Source organism: Cydia fagiglandana, chromosome 2 (assembly GCF_963556715.1).
Source record: "Cydia fagiglandana chromosome 2, ilCydFagi1.1, whole genome shotgun sequence".
NCBI classification, from domain to species: Eukaryota; Metazoa; Arthropoda; class Insecta; order Lepidoptera; family Tortricidae; genus Cydia; species Cydia fagiglandana.
Window position 1 is genome coordinate 1,296,905 of NC_085933.1, and position 26,863 is coordinate 1,323,767.

At 35.4% G+C, this 26,863-nt stretch overlaps 2 protein-coding genes and 1 long non-coding RNA gene across 3 annotated transcripts in view; all 3 read right to left on the reverse strand.

Annotated features, from left to right (window-relative positions):
* LOC134672207 (protogenin-like) overlaps nt 1-8,591 on the reverse strand; it is a 169,756-nt gene extending 161,165 nt beyond the window's left edge. The window contains exon 1 of the mRNA XM_063530111.1: nt 8,436-8,591. Within this exon, the coding sequence (XP_063386181.1) occupies nt 8,436-8,493 (58 nt within the window). The 5' untranslated portion in view covers nt 8,494-8,591. The remainder of the gene's footprint in view (nt 1-8,435) is intronic.
* The window catches only part of LOC134673879 (scavenger receptor class B member 1-like), a 353,882-nt gene that overhangs the window by 321,419 nt on the left and 5,600 nt on the right, over nt 1-26,863 (reverse strand). The window lies entirely within an intron of this gene.
* LOC134673377 (uncharacterized) lies at nt 13,888-15,854 on the reverse strand. Its single transcript, XR_010099471.1, has 4 exons — nt 15,731-15,854; nt 15,489-15,640; nt 14,826-15,374; nt 13,888-14,465 (listed from the first exon to the last, which is right to left on the reverse strand). It is a non-coding gene; the product is annotated as an uncharacterized LOC134673377 (long non-coding RNA).

Here is a 26,863-nt window from a genome sequence, read left to right on the forward strand (position 1 = left end):
ACGAAGGGTTCCGTACCATAATGCAAAAAAAAAACAAAAAAAAAGCAAAAATAAACGGTCACCCATCCAAGTACTGACCACGCCCGACGTTGCTTAACTTTGGTCAAAAATCACGTTTGTTGTATGGGAGCCCCATTTAAATCTTTATTTTATTCTGTTTTTAGTATTTGTTGTTATAGCGGCAACAGAAATACATCATCTGTGAAAATTTCAACTGTCTAGCTGTCACGGTTCGTGAGATACAGCCTGGTGACAGACGGACGGACGGACGGACGGACGGACGGACGGACAACGTAGTCTTAGTAATAGGGTCCCGTTTTACCCTTTGGGTACGGAACCCTAATTATTTATTCTGTGCCTATAGTAAATACCTATCTATCGGCCCAATTCGAACTTTAAGATACGTCAGTTAATAGATCTAGAAAAGATATGGATTAGATATGTCAGTGTCAAACAAGTGTCAAAAGCGACGTTTCTTCAAACAAAAACGTCAATTTTGACACTTGTTTGACACTGACATATCTGATCTATATCGTTTCCATATCTATTATTTGACGTATCTTAAAGTTCGAATATAGCTGTGTATCCGGGACGCAACGAACAAAGGATGACTCACGCTAGACCGGGCCGTGCCTGGGCCGAGACGTCCGAAATGTCATTCATCAAACAGATGTAGACGGAGTCACACGAACCTAACCACCGCCACCGTAGTTGTACACTTTCATTTTACACAGATATTCTGAAATAATCTGAAGAATCTGAAATTAAGCATTCGTATGAAAGAGCGACGCTTCAATTGTATGGGTGCGGTTTAATGGCGGCGGGTGCGCATTCATAAAATTATGACCTGAAATCCGTTGATACATTATTAATGATTATTTCACTAGTTTCTGTATATAAAAGGCTCTTCGTATCATATCCTATTTCCCCCATCCATCAATTCAGGCCCTGTATTGAGAACGTTTGGCTCGATGCCATACATTTGAATCAGGCTTACGCCACAACTTTTTCTTAGGGTAAAAAGGAATAGGGCCGGATTTTTCCGGCCGACTCTGATAACAATGTAAAAAAAAAACGCAAAATGTTTTTTCACTTACGTATACCTATCCATACCAAGGGTACTAGCGTACGCCCGCGACTTTGCCCGCATAATATTGGTATTTTTTATGATATAAGAGGCAAGCGAGAAGACAAATCTGATGGTAAGCAAGCCGTCGCCCATCGCTTATCGGTCGGGAAATACCACGAAAATTCAAAAATTAAAACCCTTAGCCATAGATAAGCGACAAGGGTAAAAAGACACCCTACCATTACGATAGAGAACAGAAAATCGTTAATCCTGGCTTTAATTTCTATTTCTTATAAGAAGTAATTTCAAGGGGAAAATTAAGTCCGTGAAACGACTCGACAAAATTAGACTAACGCCCATTAATTATACCTTATTACTCTACTTTTGAATCAAAATGAATAATTCAATATTATCAATTATATTAAAGCAACCTTGAATTCGTGGCAAGTTTAAAATTGTATTATTTTCGACGTCTACGGGCCTAAGATGGTCGCGATTTATCGACTGTCATCGTGGCCATCCACTGTCTAACAAGTGCGAGGGTGACGATATGACAAGACGATATAATAAGCGCTACCATTATATCAATAATACTGACTTACTGAGGGCCTACTGATGGCACCCACAAGATGGACGGACGACCTTGTTAAGGCCGCCGGAAGACGCTGGATGCGGGTCGCTTCCAACCGGTACGAATGGAGGTCCAAGGGGGAGGCCTATATATGTTCAGCAGTGGACGTCTTATGGCTGAGATGATGATGATGATGGGCCTACTGCAAAAGTTGAAGACCGAATGTTCGTTATCTGGGGGCCGATTTTTTAATTTCGATCGCTCGATTTTGTGTTCTCTCTTGAATAGGTACTATCTCCACTACTAGGCATTTTATAAAATTGATTTGAGTGCTCAATACCACTACATAGAGCCCCAATTTCTATCGCTCGTATTTCAAAAATATAATTTCGCCGTTGTAACAAATTTTCGAGTGACGAAATCGAGCGCTCGAAATTCAAAAATCGTCTCCCTGAATATAAAATTATAACGGAATAATATTAAACACACTATAATATCGTATCGTGCCGTATGGTCAAATAATTTTATTTAGATTTTCATCAGATGTTAAGACCACAATGACATCACATCAGACCATAAAGATGTATCTTCAAACATTGCAACTTTGCCCACCTATTGTGATGTGTATTTTTACCGCCTATTGTTTCTTACTTGTATTAGACTACATATTTATACCGGTGGCACGTGCAAGTGAGCATAAAACACGTTTTTTATTAATGAAAACGTCTATTAAGACGCGGATCAAAACGTCGGCACTGTGCAGTTGTGCTTATGTACCTACATATGATAACATTTTAACTAAATTTTTATATTTTATTAACATTATTACACAAGGATGACAGACTTTTGTCCTATTATAATGTACCCTTATAATTGAATATTTTTTTAACAGTGGGCAAAGTTACAAAAAAATGAATTGTTCATCTTCATACAAAAACTAACCAAACTTTCTATGTTCAGAACTGTGTCGTTGCAAACTAACAAAACCAAAACTGCTTAGGGAACTAGCAAGTAGAGCTCACCTGAGCAATTAAATTAATTAATTGAAATAATATTAGGTTCTTATTTATTTATATACGAGTATTATTCCATATTAGGCAGGCAACTGATGCTGGTACGTCTATAATTATCATATTAATTACTAATTAGCGCGCTTAGCAAGACTTCACTGTCATTATTGGACAATCTTACACAAATAAACCTAGTCCCACAGCAATCTTTAAGGCTCAATAAGGCTTACGTTGTGATTTTGTGAATAATACCACTGAGGGGCTACCGCGGAAACCGAAATTCACAAATTGCGGGGATTTTTCTCTGTCACTCTAATTACGCCGTCATTGGAGTAAAAGAGAAAGATCCCCGCAATTTGCGAACTTCGATTTTCGCAGTTATAGCCCTGGCCCTGTGTCTACGCTCTACAATCTATTAGCTAACCGTTCGGTTCAACCTTGATTACAGTCATCACACGCTTTTTTACCGGACATGAGTAAAAAATAAGCATGGCCCCTTTTGGCAAGCGATGAAATACGTAGAGCAGAGCGATTAACTGACTTATTATTTGGTGCTGCGTGAGAATTAAAACTGTCAATGGAGCTAACCGTTTATGTGATCCCATCAAAGACAACACGTAGAAATATGTAAGTCTCGCAGCTCAAATGAGAATGTGGTGTATTAATAATAATTCATTATTTCAAGTTTTAATCTCATACCATTTAATAACATAAAATTACAATAGCAATGAAGCTGAAGCTATAAATAGATTATTTGTTAAATGCTTGTACCAACAAAGTATTTGCCATTTTCGTTTTGGCGTAACAGCTGTGTTTTAGGATCCTATTGCTCTGTGTAGTGGTATAACGTATAATAACGTATATTATACAACCAAGTCCGATGGTTTATTCTGTACCTATCCGTGCGAGCATCTATCTCACAACTTTGTAATATTACATTTTCACCTAATTATTTAACTAGCATGTTATAGTAGAATAGAATAGAAATAGAATAGAAAGATGTTTATTTCTCTAGTTCGTATGTTACTTGTATTCGGGCTGTGGATGTGTCAGCTACTTATGTTTGTCTGAAAGATCTGTATAAGTGCCAAGTAGTATGCTGCTTGTTAGTGTATGTACGGAGTAAATTTATATACATATAAAATGTTGTTTATTTTGCCTTATCCTACTTACAGCTAATTACAATCTATGGAGACGTGGAGCGGTTGTTCGCTTGATGAACAGCCGACTCCTGTCTTTTGTTAAACATGTTTTAATGACGGGATTAATATTCCTTACTTTTATTAATAATTAGAACGACTTGAGCATTTTCATCGCTGATCCATATTTAGCTTTGACCAAATATCAAATGGAAAAGGCTAATAATAGATGCCACTTTTCTAGATTCCATTCATGAAAGGCACTATCGTTGTCAATGGTCCCTTTTTACCCAAGGAATTCGACAATGCCATAGATAGACAATCACATGGACAATTGCCTTTCTCATTTCATATGCATACAAGAAGTCACCATCCTTATCTTCAATTAACGTATACCGGGTTTCTTTTATACCAACAAAATCTTTATTTCTTTTTCATTGTGATTGCAGTAAGATAATATTTGTCGCACATCGTTTACGAGATTTCATTAATTTAGACATATTTAGGAGCTGCTAGAGTAGGAGTAGTTGTCCTAGTTAGACCTAATTGGTGTTTCGTCTTAGCTTTCCAAATGTCATCTATTCTATCAGATGATTCAAGAAATATTTATTTTCGTCCCCTTGACTGAAGTTTAATGTTTACTCTGTTATTTGCAAATATTCTTATTATCTTTTGATTGTTTAGAGATATCTTCTTCTTATATTTTGTTTATTTTGGTTCGTATTCCAGTAGAGATGATTTGTTTATTCGGAACTTTATCAAAGACATCAGGTACTCGAAGAAATAAGAACCTTGTAATCGTATACGAATGAAGCAGAAAATTAATTGAAACATACACAATGCGTCCTCCAGCGTGATTGAGGATTCCTATTAATTTACCACGAGTACCGGTGTATGCGAGCTTGTCCAGAACCTGATTGAGGTTGGCAGTTTTTATTAAAATGCCTGTCTCCTTTATTGCTGACCCGTTGTTACGCAGTGCAGTTGCAAATCTCTCATCAACATTATCAGCCTTTTCGCTGCTGGACTTAGGACTCTAAGTCTATCATCATTCATAATAATGTCAATATCACTTATTTGATGGTTACATGATATCAGACGACGCACAGTCGATAAATTTGACTAAAGCCTACACTCCGCAGTTGATGGATAGATAAACAGATTCATCGATCATAATTATTACAATATCGCCAAATAAATTACCGAGCATTCTCAAACAGATCAACATTGTAGGTATCTGAAATTCTGCATTTTCTTTAGGACATTTGGATTCGATACCTGTGACCTCTCACGCATCAAAATATTTGACTTTTGTTTACAACTTAGTTTCCTTCCGGATCTGAAGTGTTATGGATACTGTGTTTATTCAGGTTTCAGGTTATATTTATTTCCATCCTTACCTTACATGTGTAATCAATTACTGCTTGGTATATGTATTATCTTTCTATTTTTCAGTTCTTTCGTTGCAGTAACAAGTTATATTACTTTGTCCATATTTTCTTTAGGTATTTATTATCTCCAAATTTCTTTTTTATTCCTGTTTCATGCCAAAAATTCTCACAATTAATATTTCAGGCAGATTTATCTTTCGTCATAATTCATCCTGGATTGCTTCCCACACTGAATGAGATTATCGCCTACATAATAAGAGATAGCCTAGATAGCGCTTTTCCCAAGTAAAACAACAATGGAACACTTAGCCGACACGGCTCGCGTTTCTGGCCGCTATGGGAGAATATCCTATCAATTACCACACCAGAAATATGTATACAATTATCACCTTTATCCCAATGGTATTACATATCTGTGCCGTCAAACAATAGCGAAACTATAACTTAAGTGAGGTGAATGTCAAGGATATCCATTAGCGCCTGAACTTGGATCACTTTCTGTAAGAATGAGGTGTTGTTACTTCTATTTGGCCTGCATTTATGTATCAATGGTATGCGAAGGTCTCATACAGTATTCGCAACACAGTAACGTGTAACCTTGTTAAATACTTATTGACTTGACACATCCTCATAATTATAACCATAACATTGAGTGTGGTAGATACCTAAATTTTCTTATGATAAATTAACTCAGAGATTTCTTCATAATCTTTCCATTTAGAATGTGTAAATTTTTGGCCCGTGCTGGTGCCTCTTTATCTTGGTTTATGAAGATAATTTTCAATTAACGCTTTTTGCCAATGGCTGATAATTAGAAATCTGAACAGTAGGTAGAATTTTGATGTAGAATAATGATTGACAATTAATAAAAACTGCCCCAATTAAAATTCGATCTCGGATCTCCGCTAATGGCAGCAAAAAGAGACTTAAAATTAAATTTTAGCATAGTTTTATGATAATGGTATAATACAAATATTGTTTGTCTTTGTACTTATGCAAAAACGACAAATTTCTATAGTCTGGACGCACAAGAATAAAGTAAAGTAAGTACCTAGAGATGTAAGTATGTCACATAACTACCATTTTTCGAATTTTCTTACTATAACTACCTCATATTTTTATACCATAACTGATCCAATTTTGAGCTTTCAGGCTGCGAGATCTCAAACGAGTTATTCAACCTAATAATTCTTGTTTGTGAGGCACTTAATAAGATTTAAGTACGTAAATAACGTTGGAGGTTAGATCTAGGTGCCTTTGAAGCTCTCTGGGAATCAAGTTCCACAAATATTGAGAAATATAGGAATTATTTCATTAGGTACCTACTTACTTATTGCTCTAACTTAGATTTTGTACTTGGAAATTATTACAAAGATTATTTAACCATATTTAGCAAACTGTGGTAGTGTCATTCATCAGGTTCTTTAGGATGTCTTTGCTTAGGTAAGAGTACCTATATAGAAAGTTTACTGAGATCCTGACCAGCAGGCATATGATGGAGAAGGATAACTTTATCGGCGTGATAAAACAACCGTCATATTTTAACGCCTTGCAACTGAAAGTGACATGCTCTGTTCTGTCTTCGTCACTCTATCATGTAGAGTTGTAGACAACACGGCCGTCATATCAGTACAGATCGTTAACACCTTAGTGGGAAGCTTCTGGCCCAAAGCCCTGTCTTGATGCCTTACAAAAATGGTTGCGAGTGTGGCCACTTTAGAACCTTTCTTTATTTGACGGTGTGGGAATGCATTTACGCACGGTGTGTGGGACTCGCCGCCCCTTTTCCCTCTCTTAACGAGAAGGGGGAGAATTTGGCCCTACCCACTAAACCCACTCCGGCGTTTGCTACTGCCTTTGGATACTGGTTTTGGGTGGGAGTAAACGAAGACCAAAACGTTTTCAGTTGTCATTTGCAGTTTCAGGCAGTTGGTACGGTGGTCTTGATTACTTGACTCCTAATGTGATCAGTTTTCTTTACTACTGACATTCTTTGCTACTGACTTTAAGGTTGTAATAGAACATGTGCAGATGATTTTGACACTTCGACATAAACACAAATAAAAATACAAAAGGTAATGAATGATTTATTATGGTTGGTTTTACAATGCATTGTGTAAGAAAACTATCTATCTACAATAGGTTCTGATGTTACATATTACACGTAAAATATCTAAATAGAGTCCGTCTAAGCTAACTTAGCAGCGACTCGAACCGAACAAAGTGAGGAAATCGTATTAACGTCAGTAATGACATGAATGATGACATTTCCATACTTTGTCAATGCAATGTGATGCAGAGGTAGCTTAGACCTTGGTCCGACTCTTTCTACAATCAGATTTTACCAACTTAAATAAGCGCCCACTAAGCGTATGTAGATCCGATGAAAATACAATAGTAATTTGCGGCGGTAACAAGAAAACCTGTATTATAATGGATAAGTAATGAATTACTATTGAATAATGAATCAGATTGCTAGTGGCATGAGTAACTACCAAGCTACCTGTTTTAGATGTTCAGCCATTTATGAGTAAACAATTAACTATGTACTCCCAAGTCAATGAGCGATTATTCAATTTAGGAGGTATGTTAGACCAAATTATTATATAGGAAACTTTTGATAATTGGGAACTTTCAAGTACTTGAAAGTACTCTTAAACTTCGCAAATATAATGGTGGGTAGGTATTTTACCTAGAAATAACGATCATCACAAACAACGTCCGCGATTTAAATAAAGAACTGGCAGTGAATATATTCTCAAACACAAGTAATGAATGGCTTGTGTTTTGAAAGACTAACAGTAACACCTCACAAACAAGTTTTTAAAGAAAGCATAACAGCTAGAATTGAATTGTGTTCCAATCAAACGGTCATCGGAGCGACAAAAAATCCCAGGTAGACCTTGAGCGTATGACATGCACGAGCAACAAACGGAATGCAGGTCTGAGGACATGCCGCATTATCTAATAACCATTCAAATTGGAGCTCCCATTAGACTTGAGATACGAAAACGGGACGAGGAAGGACGAGGATATAACCTTTACTGTTTCCAACACTCTTCGGGCCGCATGTCGATCGCCTCCAGCGCCTGCCCCGTATAACTAGACTTACTTGGCAGCCTCTAACGAGTATAGGCTTTGTAGGTTAGGTGTTTGACCCGCGGACGACGCAAACAATCCAGGCGCATGCGTCGGCCGCCGTAAACATATCCCGGGACCGGCACGTGGCTCAAAAACACAACACTAATGACTAACCATCGGCCGCTGCCGCGAACACACCCAACACGAGCACTTGTAGTAACATGAGCGCCATATAAACACAAGCATTTGCACTACACTCGAAATACCGGCGTAGCGGGCTGCGTGGTACGTGCGTCGCAGCCCGCGTCGTGTGGCGCACTAACTGGCGACCGGCGAGCGAACGACGCGGCTCCCCGCGCACCGCCCCCGCGCGCGCCTTCCATTCAACGCATTTTCTGTCATAGCAATCGATAATCGCATTATACTTCCGCTTTTAAGCACGCGCGGTGCATCCTCGACGTGAGATGCAAGTCGATGACATCAAAGACAGATTTAGCTACATCTTTCAAATTCTTGCTGGTTCAAATATTTTATTAGGTAATCTCTAAGACTTGCCGTTTACTTAGGTACCTACTACCACGACAACCTACATCCGACACCGGAAATTGTTTACACATCTCAAGGCATTTAAGGTGCTATATTGCCTAAAAGCTAAGTAATACGTAATTTTAATTTACCTACTCTGTGCTCATTAAGTATTTGACTGTAATTATCTAACGTTACCTACGTTATCTACATATTTATGCCCATTTTTTGATGTTTTTCCATGTAAGGAGCATAAAAAATAGTGTCCCATATATTGATATTCACGAATATCCATCAGAATGTCGTAGGTCGCGATTTCACGAGATCCAGAGCGATATTACACAGTAAAATGAAGAACTGACCTAGTGTAAGACGGCGTATTCAGATTTTTAAAACATGATGACATCGATCGTGAGGCGTCCCTGTCGAATTAACACCGTAAATGTAGCAAAATTTTCACGGTTTTTTTTATAGGAAAATGTTTAATAAAATATTCGTTATTTACTTAGAACGTCAATTGTGATAATACGAATGCTTAAATAAATAAAATAATAATGTTGGAATTATTACTTTGCCCACCTATTTGCAGATTTGATGGTGGGCAAAGTTATGTAAAAATTGTATGTTGGGCCCTTAATTTTGCTAATTTGATAAAATGAGGTAGAAATATAAACAATAAATAGAAATACATTATATTTAAGTTAATTTTCAATAGGTGATGTATGTATAGGTAGATCTCTCATTTTAAGAAAAGGCCAAAATGTAGCCTAATTATTATGAATAAATCACACAAACTGGAAAATAGGACATAAGTAAAGTATTTTTATATGCACGTCGTAACTGTCACGGGCACTTGAGAATGACTCACGCTAGACCGGTCCGGGCCCGGGCCGATGCGTCCAACATGTCACTTTCTATGACAGCTGATAGGTGATCACGTGGTGCTTATAGAAAACGAAGCGCCGGAAGCTCCGGCCCGGTCTAGCGTTTGTCAATCTTTACGGTGCAACGCCCGTGCAACCAATTCTTAGACATGCAAAATGCGAGACGAGATAAATATCATATTGCTATCATAATTTAAATTCAAAGTACGCCCTTTGCGCAACGCAGGAAATGAATAAAGTGGACGCAGAGAATAAAGGTTTGTTTTGGATCATAGCATTTATTCATTTATTCATTTATTCATTGTATATAATCATGTACATAAACGCAAACAGGTGTAAATAATTAAATAAAGTCAGTCCATGACGCCCTGCTAGGGCACACAACATAAGTACTTAAAACTAATTAAATTAGGTTAAAACAAATTCGATTTAATTAAAAACAAATAATTTAAATTAAAACAATAAAACAAAATAAAATAAATTGGATAAAATTACAAATAAAGCTAATTAAAAATAATAAAATCAATTTAATTAAATTCGAGTCAATTAAGTTAAAACAAATATAATTTCATACAATCAAAATAAATTAATTCTAATAATTTTCAAAGTCAAATTATACTCTAAATACAATTTTATAATTAAATTAGGTTTATAATAAATTGTCATCGTTAATAAAATCCTTTACAGAGTAATAAATAACATTTTTCAATTAATAATTTTTTCAGCTTGTTTTTAAATACTGCATATCGAGGTTCTTGTTTAATGGAATATGGAATTTTATTAGTAATGACTATACAGTTGTAGTGTGGGCTATTTTTATACATTTCTAGATTACATTTTGGGACCAATAGTTTATTTCGGTACTGCTCTCTAGTTCTCTGCGTATCAGTCGGTGACGTCATCTCAGTGTTGAATGTGTGCGATGCAATTCATAATTTGTAGGCGGACCAGTTTGATTGCGATCTACGTATGTGTTTGGTGAATTATGGGAACGCGGTCATTACCGCTGCGAATGGCGCCCCGATTCAAACTTTAAGATACGTCCATTAATAGATTTAGAAACGATATGGATTAGATATGTCAGTGTCAAATGTGACGTTTCTTCAAACAAAACGTCATTTTTGACACTGACACATCTAATCTAGATAATCGTTTGTAGATCTATTAATCGAGGTATCTTAAACTTCGAATCGGGCAGTGAGTGTAGGTACGGTAGGTAGGTACCTACTACCTAGCGCATTCGAGGTCGAAAAATAAATAGGTAAACGTTTAAGTTTTATGTCTTATTTCACAAGATTTAAGGTCATCATCATCATCATCATTTCAGCCTATATACGTCCCACTGCTGAGCACAGGCCTCCTCTCATGCGCGAGAGGGCTTGGGCTATATATATATATATATATATATATAGTCCCCACGCTAGCCCAATGCGGATTGGGGACTTCACATACACCTTTGAATTTCTTCGCAGATGTATGCAGGTTTCCTCACGATGTTTTCCTTCACCGAAAAGCTAGTGGTAAATATCAAATGATATTTCATACATAAGTTCCGAAAAACTCATTGGTACGAGCCAGGATTTGAACCCCCGACCTCCGGATTGAAAGTCAGACGTCATATCCACTCGGCCACCACTGCTTCCAGATTGCTTGCTGCAGATTTAAGGTGCACTAATGTAAATAGTATAATGTCCTTAACGTCGATTGTATACCTACCTACGTACCTATCAGCCACGCGGACATGCACTGCTGGACATGTACATGTCTCCCCCAATAGACTGTCCGACCCATTGGGACTTCAACTGTGCAATCCTACGGGCTATCGTCACATACTGACAAGACGACGGAGGCACTTATTATAACATAAATGATTTCAATTTCAAGCACAGGACAACCATTTTAGTATTTTTAGTACTGTGATTTTAAAAAAGAGGAAGTAGGTATACCTTTAGGATCACCCCTGTCTCCCCGATTCGAACTTTAAGATTCGTCAATTAATAGATCTAGAAACGATATGGATTAAGTGTAGATGGGTCAGTGTCAAAAGTGTCGTTTTTGTTTGAAGAAACGTCACATTTGACACTGACATATCTAATCTATTAACTAACGTATCTTAACGTTCGAATCGTGTCGTGCGTGTATGTCTGTCTGTTCGTCTGTTTGTCATACCCACTGTGCTCCGACACTACTGCATCGATTGAGAATGAATTTACCTACACCTGTGCAAGTCGGTGACCCAAAGACGGGCTTGCAAAATAGAATAATGAATTCTAAATACGGGGGCCACTTTTGGGGGCTATTCTTTTTAACCGACTTCCATTTCATAGAAGGAGGAGGTCTGTATTCGGTTGTGGCTATTTTTTTTTCTATGTACGTTCACCGATTACTCCGACATCCGTAGTCCGATTTGTGTAATTCTTTTTTTGTTTGGAAGGTGTTACCTCCAAGGTATTTCCGTATTATTTTTGGTTCTGGTCTGATGATGGAATTCATGAGGAATTGAGGGAACTCCTCAGTTTTTAAAGGCACGTGTAAAGTCATTTCGGTGTTTTCTAAAGTAACTCGAGCATTTGCTTCCGAAAACCGCCAATTTGATGTAGTGCAAGTGTAGCCTTACCACGAGTTTGACATTGACATATTCGCTAAATTAGCGACGCTAACGTCTTCGTAACTTACAAACAAAGAAAGTAAGTTACACACACGCTAGCGAATAAATCAATGTCAAACTCTTGGTAAGCTGGTAAGGCTACTGATCGGGGGTTAGGGTTAGGAGTTAATAAGGGGTCGCACTGTTAAAAATATTCAGGGAATTTTACATAATTTTAGGGCAACTTTCGTTGCCCTAACTTTTCTGTATTTTTACATAATTATGTAATTTTACAAGGCGTATGTAATTTTACATATCGACCTGATTTCATTATTATGTAATTTTACATTTATGTAATTTTACATAATCAAACAAATTGACGGTTATGTAAAATTACATTTATGTAATTTTACATAATCATACTGTCAGATATGTAAAAATCTCACTTATGTAATTTTACATAATCTGTAAAATCTCATTTATGTAATTTTACATATCCGTAAAATTTCACTTACGTACTTTTACATTTTTTTCGGTAATATTACAGGGTAATTGTATGTTTTGTTACAAATTTCGTATGTATAAATACATAAAGTTTGTGTATTAGTAATGATTTTTATGTATGATTACATTTTATTCAGTAATATTACCGAATTATTATGTATTTTGTTACAGATTTCATGTGTGAAATTACACCAACTTAATGTATTATTAATGTTTTTTGAGTATTTTTACTTTTTATTCGGTAACATTACACAATTATTATGTGTTTTGTTACAGATTTCGTATGTAAAAATACATTAAGTTTTTGTATTATTAATGATACTTTATGTATATTTACATTGTATTTGGTAATATCACAGAAGTAATATGTGTTTTATTACAGATTTCGTATGTGAATTTACACAAAGTACATGTATTATTAATGATTTTTTTAAGTATTTTTCCTTTTTATTCGGGAATATTACCGAATTATTATGTATTTTGTTACAGATTTCGTCTGTAAAATTACACAAACTTTATTTATTATTAATGTTTTTTTAAGTATATTTACTTTTTATTCAGTAATATTACAAAATTATTGTGTTTTATTACAGTTTGCGTATGTGATTTTACCACAAACTTTATGTATTTTTAATGATTTTTAAGTATTTTTCCATTTTATTCGGTAATATTACTGATACAATTTATGTATTTTTACATAAGAAAACTGTGATTTTAAATATGGGCAAGGTAAAATTACTTGTTGTTTGTGTATTATTACCTGTAAAATTAGGTAATATTTCATGTTATTAGGGGATATTTTTCTGTAAAATTCAATACAAATTCTGTACATTTACGGTAATTCTCCGGATTTAGTTATTAACCATTCGTTAGTTTTTTTTCTTATGTATTTTAATTAATGCAGCCTGTCTGCAGACTGCATTTATTAAAGTACATAAGAAAACAAATACCAACTTGCTAATAGCAAAATCCTGAGAATTATCGATAGCATGTAAATGTACAAAATTTGTATTGAATTCTTTAGGAAATATCGCCTAATAACATGTAAAACGAACTAATTTTATCAGTCATAATATACAAACAACAAGCAATTTACAGTTTGGAGGTTATTTAATAAAAAACAAAATTACAAAGAAATAAATTTATTGAATTTCACACACTCAAATTATAGAGCACACGCGTATATACACGTCTACGTGCATATTATTATTATTTATTCTGTGACAGAGTACAAAAAGTAGAAGACATATACGACACTATAAATTATATCTTATGTACATAAGTACTTCTTATGAATTAGTCTTATAAAAGTTTCGGTTAATAAGGCCTATGTGAATCTAATGCGTGAAACCTATACCATTTCAAGTAACGAATTGTCTGAAAATGTTTGTTACTGACATTAATTATAGTTAGTTTTTTTAGCATTAGAAAGAACTTGCAAGAAGTTAAGCGATCTTGACATGTCTTTTAATTGAAAAACGCTTTTTAAAAATCAAAAACGATTACTTATGACTTCCTTCTTTAGGATTTATTTTAATAAAAATATACCTTTGTATAAATTCTAATGTGTTTTGACAGTCCACTGGATATTCCATATTCAAGTTGCAGTAAGCCGCCATCAATAGTTGTAACGACGTAGGCAGAATCTGTTTCGCTAACAATCGTTTTTTCTACCAGCAAGTAATATAATTATATTTTCATTATCTGTGGACAAAAAACATAATGGTTAAAACAGGTAATATAATAGGCCCCCAAATTTAATACTTCCTCCTCAAATAAGATAATTTATCGTATTACGTTAAGTGGCACTACTAGTGAGTAAGGGTACAAGTCTCGGGCAGCGCAGTTTTAAAAGGGTGTAAGTTCCATGCCCCTTTTACAACTAAGCTGCGCGACACTTGTACCCTTTTTCACTAGGGCCACAGATTTATTCAATACATTTACGTTTTAACACTGTATGTTTCATATAGATTATATTATGATTAATTATAAATTATATGAAACATACAGTGTTATGCTTCGCAAGTAAGGCATTTTATCATTGTAATAATAATTAAGTCTCACCTAAAAATACAATGTTAGGCGCAGCTATTTCGGATAGCTCTGCAACTTGAACCCTGGTTAATGGTTCCTGGAAAAGAAAAAGTTAATAAGATTAGTAAATGGAACTACTATATTTAGGATGGTACCTCATCTGGAAGAAAATGGATTATGAATTATATCTTGGGTATTGCTCTCCCTCTATGTGACGGATGATCAAAATAGCGTGGGCCTATGTTGCACCAAACCTGAGTTCCACTAGGTACAGCCAGGGTTCAGCATCAGCTCTATCTTGTCAACTTCAAGCGTCAAATTTTTAAATTGACATCATACTGCAAAATAAATGTGGTTTGAGTCAGCACATTAATGCTTAACAGTAGGTATCCAATTATAGTCTATTCTACAATACACTACATTCTACAATTACACAAAAAATATTTCATTACGAAAAGTCAAATTAATTTAGATTTACTCACCTTTTTCAATGATATTTTTTAAAGTTGGGTCCATTATTGGAACAGCTTTCTTGATTGTTTGGTCTACTGACCAAATTTTAATAACGGGCATGTTTTACTGTAAGAGAATAACACAATTTATTAGTGTTGGTGACTATTTAATTAACCTACACAATCAAGCATGTACTAATATCGTTTTAAATTTAGATGTACTTAGCTAATAAATACTTACATTTTTTTAATGGCATACGACGAAAGCGGCTGCTCCAAGATTTTGTAGATCAGGTCTGATCCACCCTGGACGTGGACAGGACACGATATCAACTGGACTTTGTAAAGGACGCCGAGGAAACCGTTACAAAAAAGGTGAACCGCGAACCCTTTCTGGAAGTACATAACGTTTTGAGGTCTAATGCAGATTTCACTAGATATTCGATGCAAGAAAGTAAAGGTATATCTAATACTTATATTTACCTGTTTTCTTGTATGCTATCTCCAATTTATTTACACGTTTACACAAGTACTACGTTCTACGCACAGCGAGTGAGCGAGCGCCATTTTGATGTGAACTCATGAACTGCGCAGCGCACAGCGCAGCTACGGGGGGGGGTGCGCCTGACTAGCGATCGCGTGATCCATGTAGCTCGCGCGCCATTGGCGCGCGTTATAATATTGATCCGTGATTGGGTGTGTGCTAGTGCCGCACAAAATTCGTCCAATCCGCGAGTGCTAACGGATATGAATTCATATTTGAAGATTTATAGTTTATTTTTCGAAATTAATAATTAGGTACACAATTTTACCAATAATTGCTGACATTGGTACATATAAATAACATCGTAAGTTTTGTTGCTTCCAACTTTGATGCTGTAATTCACATTAAGGGGTTCCCTGGAGCCAATGAATGACCTATCTGAATCCCTTAGTTTTCTAATTTCTTTTTGGAGCTTATCATACGGTAAAGTTGAAAAGAATTTATGTACGAAATAGGTATCATTTGATATTTACCAATCGCTTTTCGGTGAAGAGGAAAACATGGTGAGGAAACCGGACTAATTCCAACAAGTTTCCTAGTTTCCCCTCTGGGTTAGAAGGTCAGATGGCAGTCGCTTCTGTAAAAACTAGTGCCTACGCCAATTCCCGGGATTAGTTGCCAAGCAGTTCCCAGGCTCCCATGAGCTGTGGCAAAAAGCTGGGATAGCGCGAGGAAGATTTATTATCATAGGGTAAAGTGCCCTATTACCAGCCACCTGCATTAATCGTTGAATAACTTTTATAATATGTCCAAAACTACACGGAATGTTTGTAAGTATACACGGTGTAATATGAGGAAACCGAATAGCTTTAACCACGCATTTCTGAGGTCAAAAGAAAGAAAAAATGTAAGATGAGTTTAGGTATACTTCACCAAAAAAATAATTTTTGTTGTTGTTTTGTTTTTTCAATTTCTTGAATGTACATGTACATAAAAATAAATGTTATTTGATGTTGATTGGTAAACTTTTCACTTAAAATTGATTTTTACATTTTTTTTTCGTAAAACCTACTTTTTGCAAAGCGTTACTTGTCACTTTTTGATATCTATCAAGAAGGATATTTTAGACTACGTCCCATAGCAGCAACATCACCATCAAAAAGGTCTTTTACACTGTGTAACAATAAAAACTTGTTTTTTTTAAATTAATATTATCTCTGAAACTAGGCGAATTTCAAAAAAGTTTATAGGACATTTTTGTCTCTAAATATGATCAGGAATACGCAGTTAAAATTATTCGGTTTAAAATATTTCGGTTTCCTCATGTTACACGGTGTATTTGTCCGCGATTATCTCGCGTTTAGCTGAACCGATTTTGATGTGGTTTTCAGAAAAGTGTTTGTTACATTCGGGAGAAGGTATTAGTATACATAGAGCTGAGCTGATGCTGAACCCTGGCCGTACCTAGTGGAACCAGAAAAGACAAAACTGTGGAAAAATACAATTGGACAGCGCGGCAATGCCGCTAGCCTTCTTGGCACCCTGCCCAAAGGCACAGAGCTGGAGCCAGGTTTTTATTTATAATTTTAGTTTATATTGTAGTTAGTTGTAGCTTTATGTAGTTTTTAATTACATGTAGTTAATAATTTTTTGTAACATATTTGCTGTGACTTAATTTTTTAATAAAAAGAGACGTCATGATCGATTACCTTTTTTCTAATTGGGGCATTTTACCCTATCCCATATTTACTTAAAAATTAATTGGGAGGAAAACTAACTTTTTATCCCGCCAGGTGGTGGTGGCGAATTAGCGACTTTACCTCGCTTTGACATAAAAACTGTCAAACCACATACATTTTTTGTAAGTTATTCTATTCTTGTAAAATTTTCTCAAAAATGCCTATGTCTGATATGAATATTTGACATATTTATTTTTAGAGACGTCAAAGACGAACCCAAATAAATAGGTAGGTACCTACCTAGATATGTATGTAGATTTCGTATTAAGTAACTAAGTATTTCTATCTTTACATAATATGAATGAATCTATTTATCTTTAAGTAGGTATTAGTAGTAACGATGTGGTGTGAGCACAAACCGATTTTGCCTAAAATTAATTAGGTAAGTACAGTCACCTGCAATAATATGTTACTCTTCGAAGGCCGCAATAATATGTGACACGCTCGTATGGCTCTACAGATAAGGTCGTGTCAGATATTTTTGCGGCCTTTGAAGAGTAACATATTATTGCAGGTGACTGTACCTACTTACTAAGTAAGTACCTAAGTACCTTCTTAATTTCGACCGCACGGGCGGCATTCTCAGCAGGTTAAAACTTGTTCACGGAATTGTATTAGGGTATTCCACCTGTCCAGTTTCTGTTTCTTTGTCCAATGTGTGTTTTGTCTTTTGACATTTTGCTTGAGAGAGAGAGTGAGATGCCATGACATTGGACAAACATATCATTGGACACATTACCGCACCGCACCAAGGTCATTGCGACGCACCCATAAGTAAGACCTTGACAACAACCTTGACAATGTCCTTGGTGCGGTGCGGTAATGTGTTAGCACTGTTAGCAGCTTTATGGTAACATTCCATTTCTAACCGCAGCTGCACTACCGGTACTGAACGCGTCGCTGTCATTGTCAATTTCCATAGTAAAATTGACAGTAATGCAGCTGCGGTTAGAAATGGAATGTTACCATTAGGCATTAAGTAGTTTGTGTTCTATTCTATGTATGTAGGTAAAGGATAACTCACGCTCACGTTAGACCGGGCCGCATCCGGGCCGGAGCTTCCGGCGCTTAGGTACGTTTCTATGACATGACAGGCGAACACGGGATGCATTCCATAGAAAACGATGCGCCGGAAGCTCCGGCCCGGGCACGGCCCGGTCTAACGTGAGTCACCCTTAATGGGTACTCGTATGTTACCAGACGAACTCGCGGGCAAGAGCTAGGAATTCATAAATGTGAAAAAAACCGGACAAGTGCGAGTGGGACTCGCCCACCGAGGGTTCCGTACTTTTTAGTACTTATTCTCTTTATTTATTTTTCTTCTTAAGTTAGGTTAATTATAATATGAATATAAAAGTAAAATATAAAAACACTTACAAAATAATAAAAAAAAGTTATAAACACACAGTACTTATTTATTGTTATCACTCACACTTAATAATGAGAGAGTGAGATGCACTGACATTGGACAAAGAAATTGAATGCAAATTTGACAGGTGGAATACCACCCTAAGGGCCCCTTGCACCATTCCACTAACCCGGGGTTAACCGGTTAAATCTGGAGTTACCTTGGTTACCAGTACAATTTGACACTGGATTAACGGTTTAACCGGTTAACCTCGGATTAGTGGGACGGTGCAAGTGGCGCTAAGTTAGTTAAGTAGTAGTTTGGTATTTTTACTTTTATGCTGTTTAACTTGTTTGAAATAAAATAAATAGAAATGTAATGTAAAGACACACATTGAAATAGTAAATTTGCAGAAAATTAAAGAAATATTGGAAAATTTCATTGTATTGTTTTTAATTTTACTGGCATTTTTCTGAATATTACATAATAGATAAGTAAATTTACATAAAAAAAAATTCACGAAAGTAGGTAAAATCACGACACTTTTATGTAAAGTTCCCCGCGGTACGCGTGTTGTTTGCTGTTGGTGCTGTTGTTGATGTGTTGTTGTTGGTAATGTTGTTGTTGCTGTTGTAATTGTGTAGTAGTTTGTTTTCCAAAGGGAAAAAGAAATAAAGTTGTACTTTTGCTAGGACAAAAAGATCCGCTTGCGAGCACTTCATTCCTGCAGCTCGGCCTTCGGCCTCGCGTGTTTGGGAAATCGAAAAGGACGCTCCGGGCCTTCGGCCCTACGCGGAGCTCGGCCTTCGACCTTCGCTCTGCCGTGTCACGCCTAACTCCGTTAACTCGAGTTACATGAGTTACGAATAACCAGTCTAAATCGTCTTAAAAACCATTAAATATATATCTTCTATAAGAAAATTTTGAAAATCTTCATTATTTACTGAGAAAAGCATATGGCTAACTCATGTAACTTCATTTTTTTGCCGATGGCGTCAGGCACAACTCAGTTAACTTAAGTTGTATGACTGACACAACCAAAATATCAACATCGTTTCTTAAGTTACCGGAGTTAGGCATGACTGGCCGAGCGCTTGATTTATACGACAACAATATTCCTATAGTAATACGTGTCACGTCTGATCACGCGAATGTCATGTAACTTGACTTACATGACTTCGTGTGACCACTATAGTATGGAAGAGTTGATCATGCGGAAACATTTAATTCGAATAAAATGAAAACTATTCAATTATGCGAAACAAAAATTAAAGGGCCCAGTCTGTGACCATATTTCCTACATGTATAGTTCGTTTTTTTTAGCATTAGAAAGAACTTCGCAGAAGTAAGCTTGTGGTTCCAAATCCGGCACTTTTAGCGGTAATAATTTGAAGTAAATTATATCTATTGACCGTGCTACATTAGATAATTCAATAATTATTAACAATTAAAGAGCCTGATAAAAACTGCACGCTTACTTCTGTGGAGTTCTTTCTAATGCTAAAAAAAACGAACTATAGATTAGATAAAATAAAAAAATTACGACGAACCGTCAACGATAACAGCATTTGAATCTTTAAAACTTTAAACGTAATTATCTCGAAACTCGACTTTTAAAGTTACATGAGATGCGCGTGACACGGCAGCGCTGGGTTTCGAAGCTCAGCGCCGCGTTAAAAACTGCCAGGGTCCCTCTATGACATTTGGTCGAGCACCACCTAGGTCTGACCGTTTGGCCGGCCCGTCCAACATTTTTCTGACCGGAAGCGGTAGACCAAAAGTCGGAATTTTCTGGAGATCACGAGACCGCCCTCTATATGAAACTGTCAAAGTCTAACACACCACGAACCTCCTTCTGGGAGAACAATTGTGTCATCAGTCAGTCGTATTGCAGCTTTATATAATATAGAAAAATACGTAGATAATAAAATTATTTTTGTCCCTGACATTCCATGTAATTTTACAGATTTTATGTAAAAGTCCATTGTCTTAGTGATTACTATACAATACATATTGAATATGTAAAAAAAAACATATTCACGGCCTCCTTAGCCTATTAGTTGATAGTGACCCTGCCTATAAAGCAGGACGTCCCGGGTTTGCATCCTGGTCAGAGCATTTATTTGTGTGTCTATTATCACGTAATATATTTGTTCATCAGGAGTTATGGATGTTGCCTATGTATTCAAGAATGTATCGATTATACATTTATACCTAAAGTGCCCACAACACAATCCTTATTGAGCTTACTGTGGGACTAGGTTAATTTGTGTAAAATTGTCCTATATATTATTTATTTATTTTACCAGTAAATTTACAGAAAATATGTAGGTATACCATTAAGAAGATATTGGTAAATTTCATTATATTGTTTGTAATATTACTGACATGTTTCGGAATATTACATAAGACTTAAGTAAATTTACATAAAAATGTATTTTTCAAAAGAAATAATAAATTTGCGAGATTTTTATGTAAAATACCCGTTCCAATTGTTAAAAATCAAGTGTAGTATTACAGATATTTATGTAAACGGGCATTTCTTAGTGATTATTACATATGTATCGTGTAAAAAGACCCATTTGAACAGGAAGTTTACAGAAAATTTATAAAATTAAAAAAATGTTGGGAAATTTCATTATGTTTTTTGTAATTTTTCTGATATTTTTCGGAATATTACATAAGAAGTAAGTAAATTGTAATAAAAATGTGTTTCTCAATAAAAAATGGTAAAATTACGAGATTTTTATGTCAAATTCCCGATTTAATTGTTAAAAACACATTAAAAAAGTATTTGTCCCAAAAGTTCCATGTAATTTTACAGATTTTATGTAAACGTTCATCTCTTAGTAATTATTACATATTTATTATGTAAAAATACCATTTAAACAGTAATTTCTACAGAATATATATGTAAAATGAAGAAATGTTGGGAAACTTCATAATGTTTTTTGTGATTTTAATGACATTTTTTGGAATTTTACATAAGACGTGAGTAACTTTACACAAAAATGTAATTTTCACAAAATTAGGTAAAATTATGAGATTTTTATGTAAAATACCCATTTTAATTGATATAAACACATAAAAAAATGTATTTGTCCCAAACATTCCATGTAATTTTACAGATTTTATGTAAACTTCTATCTCTTAGTGATTATTATATATTTATTATGTAAAGCGACACATTTAAACAGTAAATTTACAGAAAATATGTAAAATTAAAGAATTTTTTGGAAATTTTATATTATTGTTTGTAATTTTCCTGACATTATTCCGAATATTACATTACACGTAAGTAAATTTACACAAATATGTAATTTGAAAAAAAATTTGTAAAATTACGAGATGTTTATGTAAAATTCTCTTTTTAATTGTTAAAAACACATAAAAAAAAGTATTTGTCCCAAACATTCCATGTAATTTTACAGATGTTATGTAAACTTCCATCTCTTAGTGATTATTACATATATGTTATGTAAAAAGACCATTTAAACAGTAAATTGAACAGAATATATGTAAAATTAAAGAAATGTTGGGAAATTTCATAATGTTTTTTTGTAATTTTACTGATATCTTACGGAATATTACATAAGACGTAAGTCAATTTACATAAAAATGTATTTTTCACGAAAATAGGTAATATTGCGAGATTTCTAAGTAAAATTCCCTCTTCAATCGTAAAAAATACATACCAAAATGTATTTATCCCGAACATTCCATGTAATTTTACAGATTTTATGTAAATATTCATGGCTTAGTGATTATTACATAAATTTTATGTAAAACTACATAAAAATTATTGATTTTACCGAAAAAATGAAAAATTTACGAGAATTACGTAAAATGTCATATTTTTCCGTAAATTTCCCAGATTTTTCGGGAATTTTACAGGATTATGTAATTTTTTTGCATGTAAAATTACATAATTTTTAACAGTGCGGGGAATGGCGGTTGAAGGGCTGCTGGTTCAGGGTCGAGGGGTTCATGGATCAGGGTTTGATGCGCCGTGAGGTAGAGTGATCGGGGGGTTGAGGGATTGGGTCAGTGGCGGGGCGGAGGATGGATTTAGTGTAGTGACAGGAATTATAATTTCCCGGACGGAATCGAGAAAATTCCTGATTACACTTTTATTAAAGTAGGTACACGAATTTAGTGTTAATCATGATGTTGTTTTTCATTCATGCGTCGCGCTCTTAACAATGCGTTAAAACTAAAAATGGAAAAAAAACTTTTTACAAAAAAAAGAAAACCGACTTCAAAAAGGATGAAATAAAATATTATCCTTTTTAAGTCTATGCGTTACCAACTGATATGTTTGAAGTCGGTTTTCTTTTTTTTGTAAAAAGTTTTTATGATTTCTAAACATTGGGATATGTATTAGAAATAACTTCGACTCTCCGAAGCCCTGAAAAGTCACAACCTACGACAAAATGTTTTGTAATATTGGGTAAGCTGTATATTTATGAAACCTTAAAATTTCAGATATTAATCAAGTTTAGGATTTGTAACTCCATTAGGTAATAACAAAGGCAGTGTTGCCAGGGCTCTGGAGTCCTAAGTTACGTTTCGTTTCCCTAAAAGTCACGTTTTTGCTGCTTAAGTCACATTTTTATATTATTGTATTGTATGGGTAGGTATAGCTGGTCAAGCAAATCTTGTCAGTACAAAAAGCCGCGAAATTCAAATTTTCTCTGAGACGATATCCCTTTGCGCCTACATTTTTCTAATTTGACGCCTTTTTCTACTGACAAGATCTGCTTGACCAACTTTAAATCGATTTTCAGATTCAGAAAATAATATATTTCACAAAAATCTACTAACTTTATATGATTTTTCTTTTTGAAACACACATTTTCATACTTAATGCTATTTAATTTTGTGATCGATTTCATGAATTTTAAGGCGTATCCAGACTAGTCAATTTTTCACCAATCTGATTAAATTGCCCGAACGAATCAGGACGTGGGGACGCAAACGCCAATTTGGCTCGCCGAATTAAATCGCCGATTATGACCGATAAAACGGAGTACGGGCGCAAGAATACCAATTTGTGACGACAGTATTTTCTTTTTGGGGCATTTTTTCAATTTAGGGGTACTAATATACTAATATCACTATAAATCTATTGATATTTTTGTTCCTGAAAATAATCAATTCTACCAGCAAAATTTGCACTTGATTACTTTGCCTCACATGTGGATAAAATGCAACTTTCTTATCAGTTTTTGAACAATCACGAGAGCCTTTAAGCGGTATCCAGACGGGATGAACAAATCGACTGATTTGATCAGAAATAAAATTGGCGTCAATCTCCGATTTAAGGCGTATTCAGATTAGTCAAATTTTCGCCATTTGATTAAACTGCCCGATCGAATCAGAGGCCTCCAGAGGCGTATAGATAACTACTAGGTATACTATCAAACTAAATAACACCGTCATGTCAAGGTAACAAGTCTCATTTTGCCACGACTATTATAATAAACGTGATGGTGGATGTAACGTCAAAGTGCCAGTGCAAGTGTCAACTTGGGTGCGTTCACTGCGTTCCTAAATAATACGAATTGCAGAATTAAACTTGTCCAAAATTCGACTAGCTTAAAAAGTCACAAAAATTGCCTCATGATCGAAAGTCACGCACATGTCACACGAGAAGCCCAAAATTCACGAAAAATGTGACTTTTGTGACCATCTGGCAACACTGAACAAAGGCCAAGTTTGTTAACTGGCCGCGTGTTAAGGCAGGTCAGTATGATACGAGTTGAAAAGGGGGTGATTAAGCGAAACAGGGTACTTGGGAGGGACTTATTTAAGCCGAGTGACCGCTACGCAACACGTGCGGACTTTGAATTAACCAAATATAATAGGTTAGTGCACAAATCACGCGAGGTTCGATAGGGGTCATGAAAAAATTACGACAGATCGCGTTGGGGGAGGGGGGTATAAGGAGACCTCACGTGTATTTTTCTACAGTGAACGAAACTAAGAAAAATACCTACACATGAGTACTTAGATACTTTTTCTCCAATCCACACTTCAAAATAGCGAGTCTATTTTACGAAATTATGGAGCGCGTGGCCTTGACCGGTCGGATGGAAAAATTTCAAAAACATACACGTATGGTTATGTGGGGGAGGAAGAGTAGCCAAAAACCTCACCAAATATAACCAAGGGGGAGGGGAGTCAAAAAGTAGCCGAAAACACCTCGCGTGATTTGTGAAATAGTAAGTACTAAGGTAAAAAATAATATATGATTCGTAACAATAGACACGTGGACCGGAATCTGATATTCCTGGAATGTTTTTCATTACGATTCCTAGAGATATTCGCTCTACAAACCCAAGGCACCATTGTAGCGACTAGTATGAAATACAATAGGTACAATTTGGTATTGGTAAATTTAGGTTTGACGAAATCTGACGAGTGCCGGTTCTCTGCTGGTGAATTGTAAATATATAAATAAGAAAATCGTTTAAATAAACGAGCAATTCTTGTATATATTTCGGAGATCTCGGAAACGGCTCAACGATTTCGAAATTAGCTATGTGGGTTTTCGGGGGTATAAATCCCTCTAGCTAGGTCTCATCTGGGACAACGCGCATTTTTGAGTTGTTATGTTTTCTGAGCAAAGCTCGGACCCCAGATGTTAATGTTATAAGATCCCATCATTGATAGAAAACGCCAAATAAAATGTGACTTTTCGTAGCATCTGTCATCCGGATTTATTTTTCTTTTTGTTTGGCGTTTGTCGATGTATGATTGTTATCTTGGCTAGGCGCCCTAATGATGTAGATTGATGGGTATTGGGTAGTGTCCTGCATTTTAGATCTGCAGTACTTAGCAAGAGTACGCCGCGACATTATCTCGCGCGCGATCTTAAGAAAGGGATGGGTTAGTCAATCGCGCGCGAGGGATACCGTCGCGGCGCACTCGTACTAAGCCTTCAGATGAGTGGCGTTATTCACAAACGCTCTACAAGCCTGTATTAGCTAATCGTTTATCTTAAGTAATTTGTTATTTTGACTTATAACGAAAGGGATAAAACATCAATTAACCATTTACCAGGCTAAGGGATATACACGGTGTAACATGAGCAAACCGAATAATTTTAACCACGCATTTCTGAGGTCAAAAGAAGTAAAACATGAATGAGTTCAATTCAATTTCACCAAAAAAAAATTTTTTTTTTGTTTAGTTTTTTTTCAATTTTTTGAATGTATTTGAACATAAAAAATAAATGTTATTGGTAAACTTGTCACTTAAAATTGATTTTATATTTTTTTTTCGTAGAACCTACTTTTTGCAAAGTGTTACTTGTCACTTTTTGACATCTATCAATAAGGATATTTAGACTTCGTCCCATAGCAGCAACATCACCATCAAATAGGACTTTAACACTATGTAACAATAAAAACTTGTTTTTTTTTAAATTAATAATATCTCTGAAACTAGGCGAAATTCAAAGTTCATAGGACATTTTTGTCTCTAAATATGATCAGGAATACACTGTTAAAATTATTCGGTTTACTCATGTTACTCCGTGTATACAGGGTGATTTCTGGGTGGTGATCCAGAACTACTTTTTCTACCTCTGTAAATGATCCACATTATCACATGGTAGTATTTGATTAAAACATAATTATAATTACTTTAATTACAAAACCGAACAATGTTAAATATAATTTTCCTTGTGGTTTTATGTACGGTTTTATCGTGTTTTGAAAATATTATATACATAAAACTTGCGGTTTTTGTTAATAAAAATATACAATGACAGAAGTTTGTTTACTTTTTACAAGACAGGTGTCAAAGGTTTGATTGCCATATAAAATTCAAAATGCTAGTTCCCGTTTCTGCCACGACTCTTCTCTTTCCGCACAAACTCTACCTAATCTTAACGTTCGAATCGTGTCGTGTGTGTGTCTGTCTGTTCGTCCGTTTGTCATACCCACTGTGCTCCGACACTACTGCATCGATTGAGCATGAATTTACCTACACTTATGCAAGTCGGTGACCCAAAGACGGGCTTGCAAAATAGAATAATG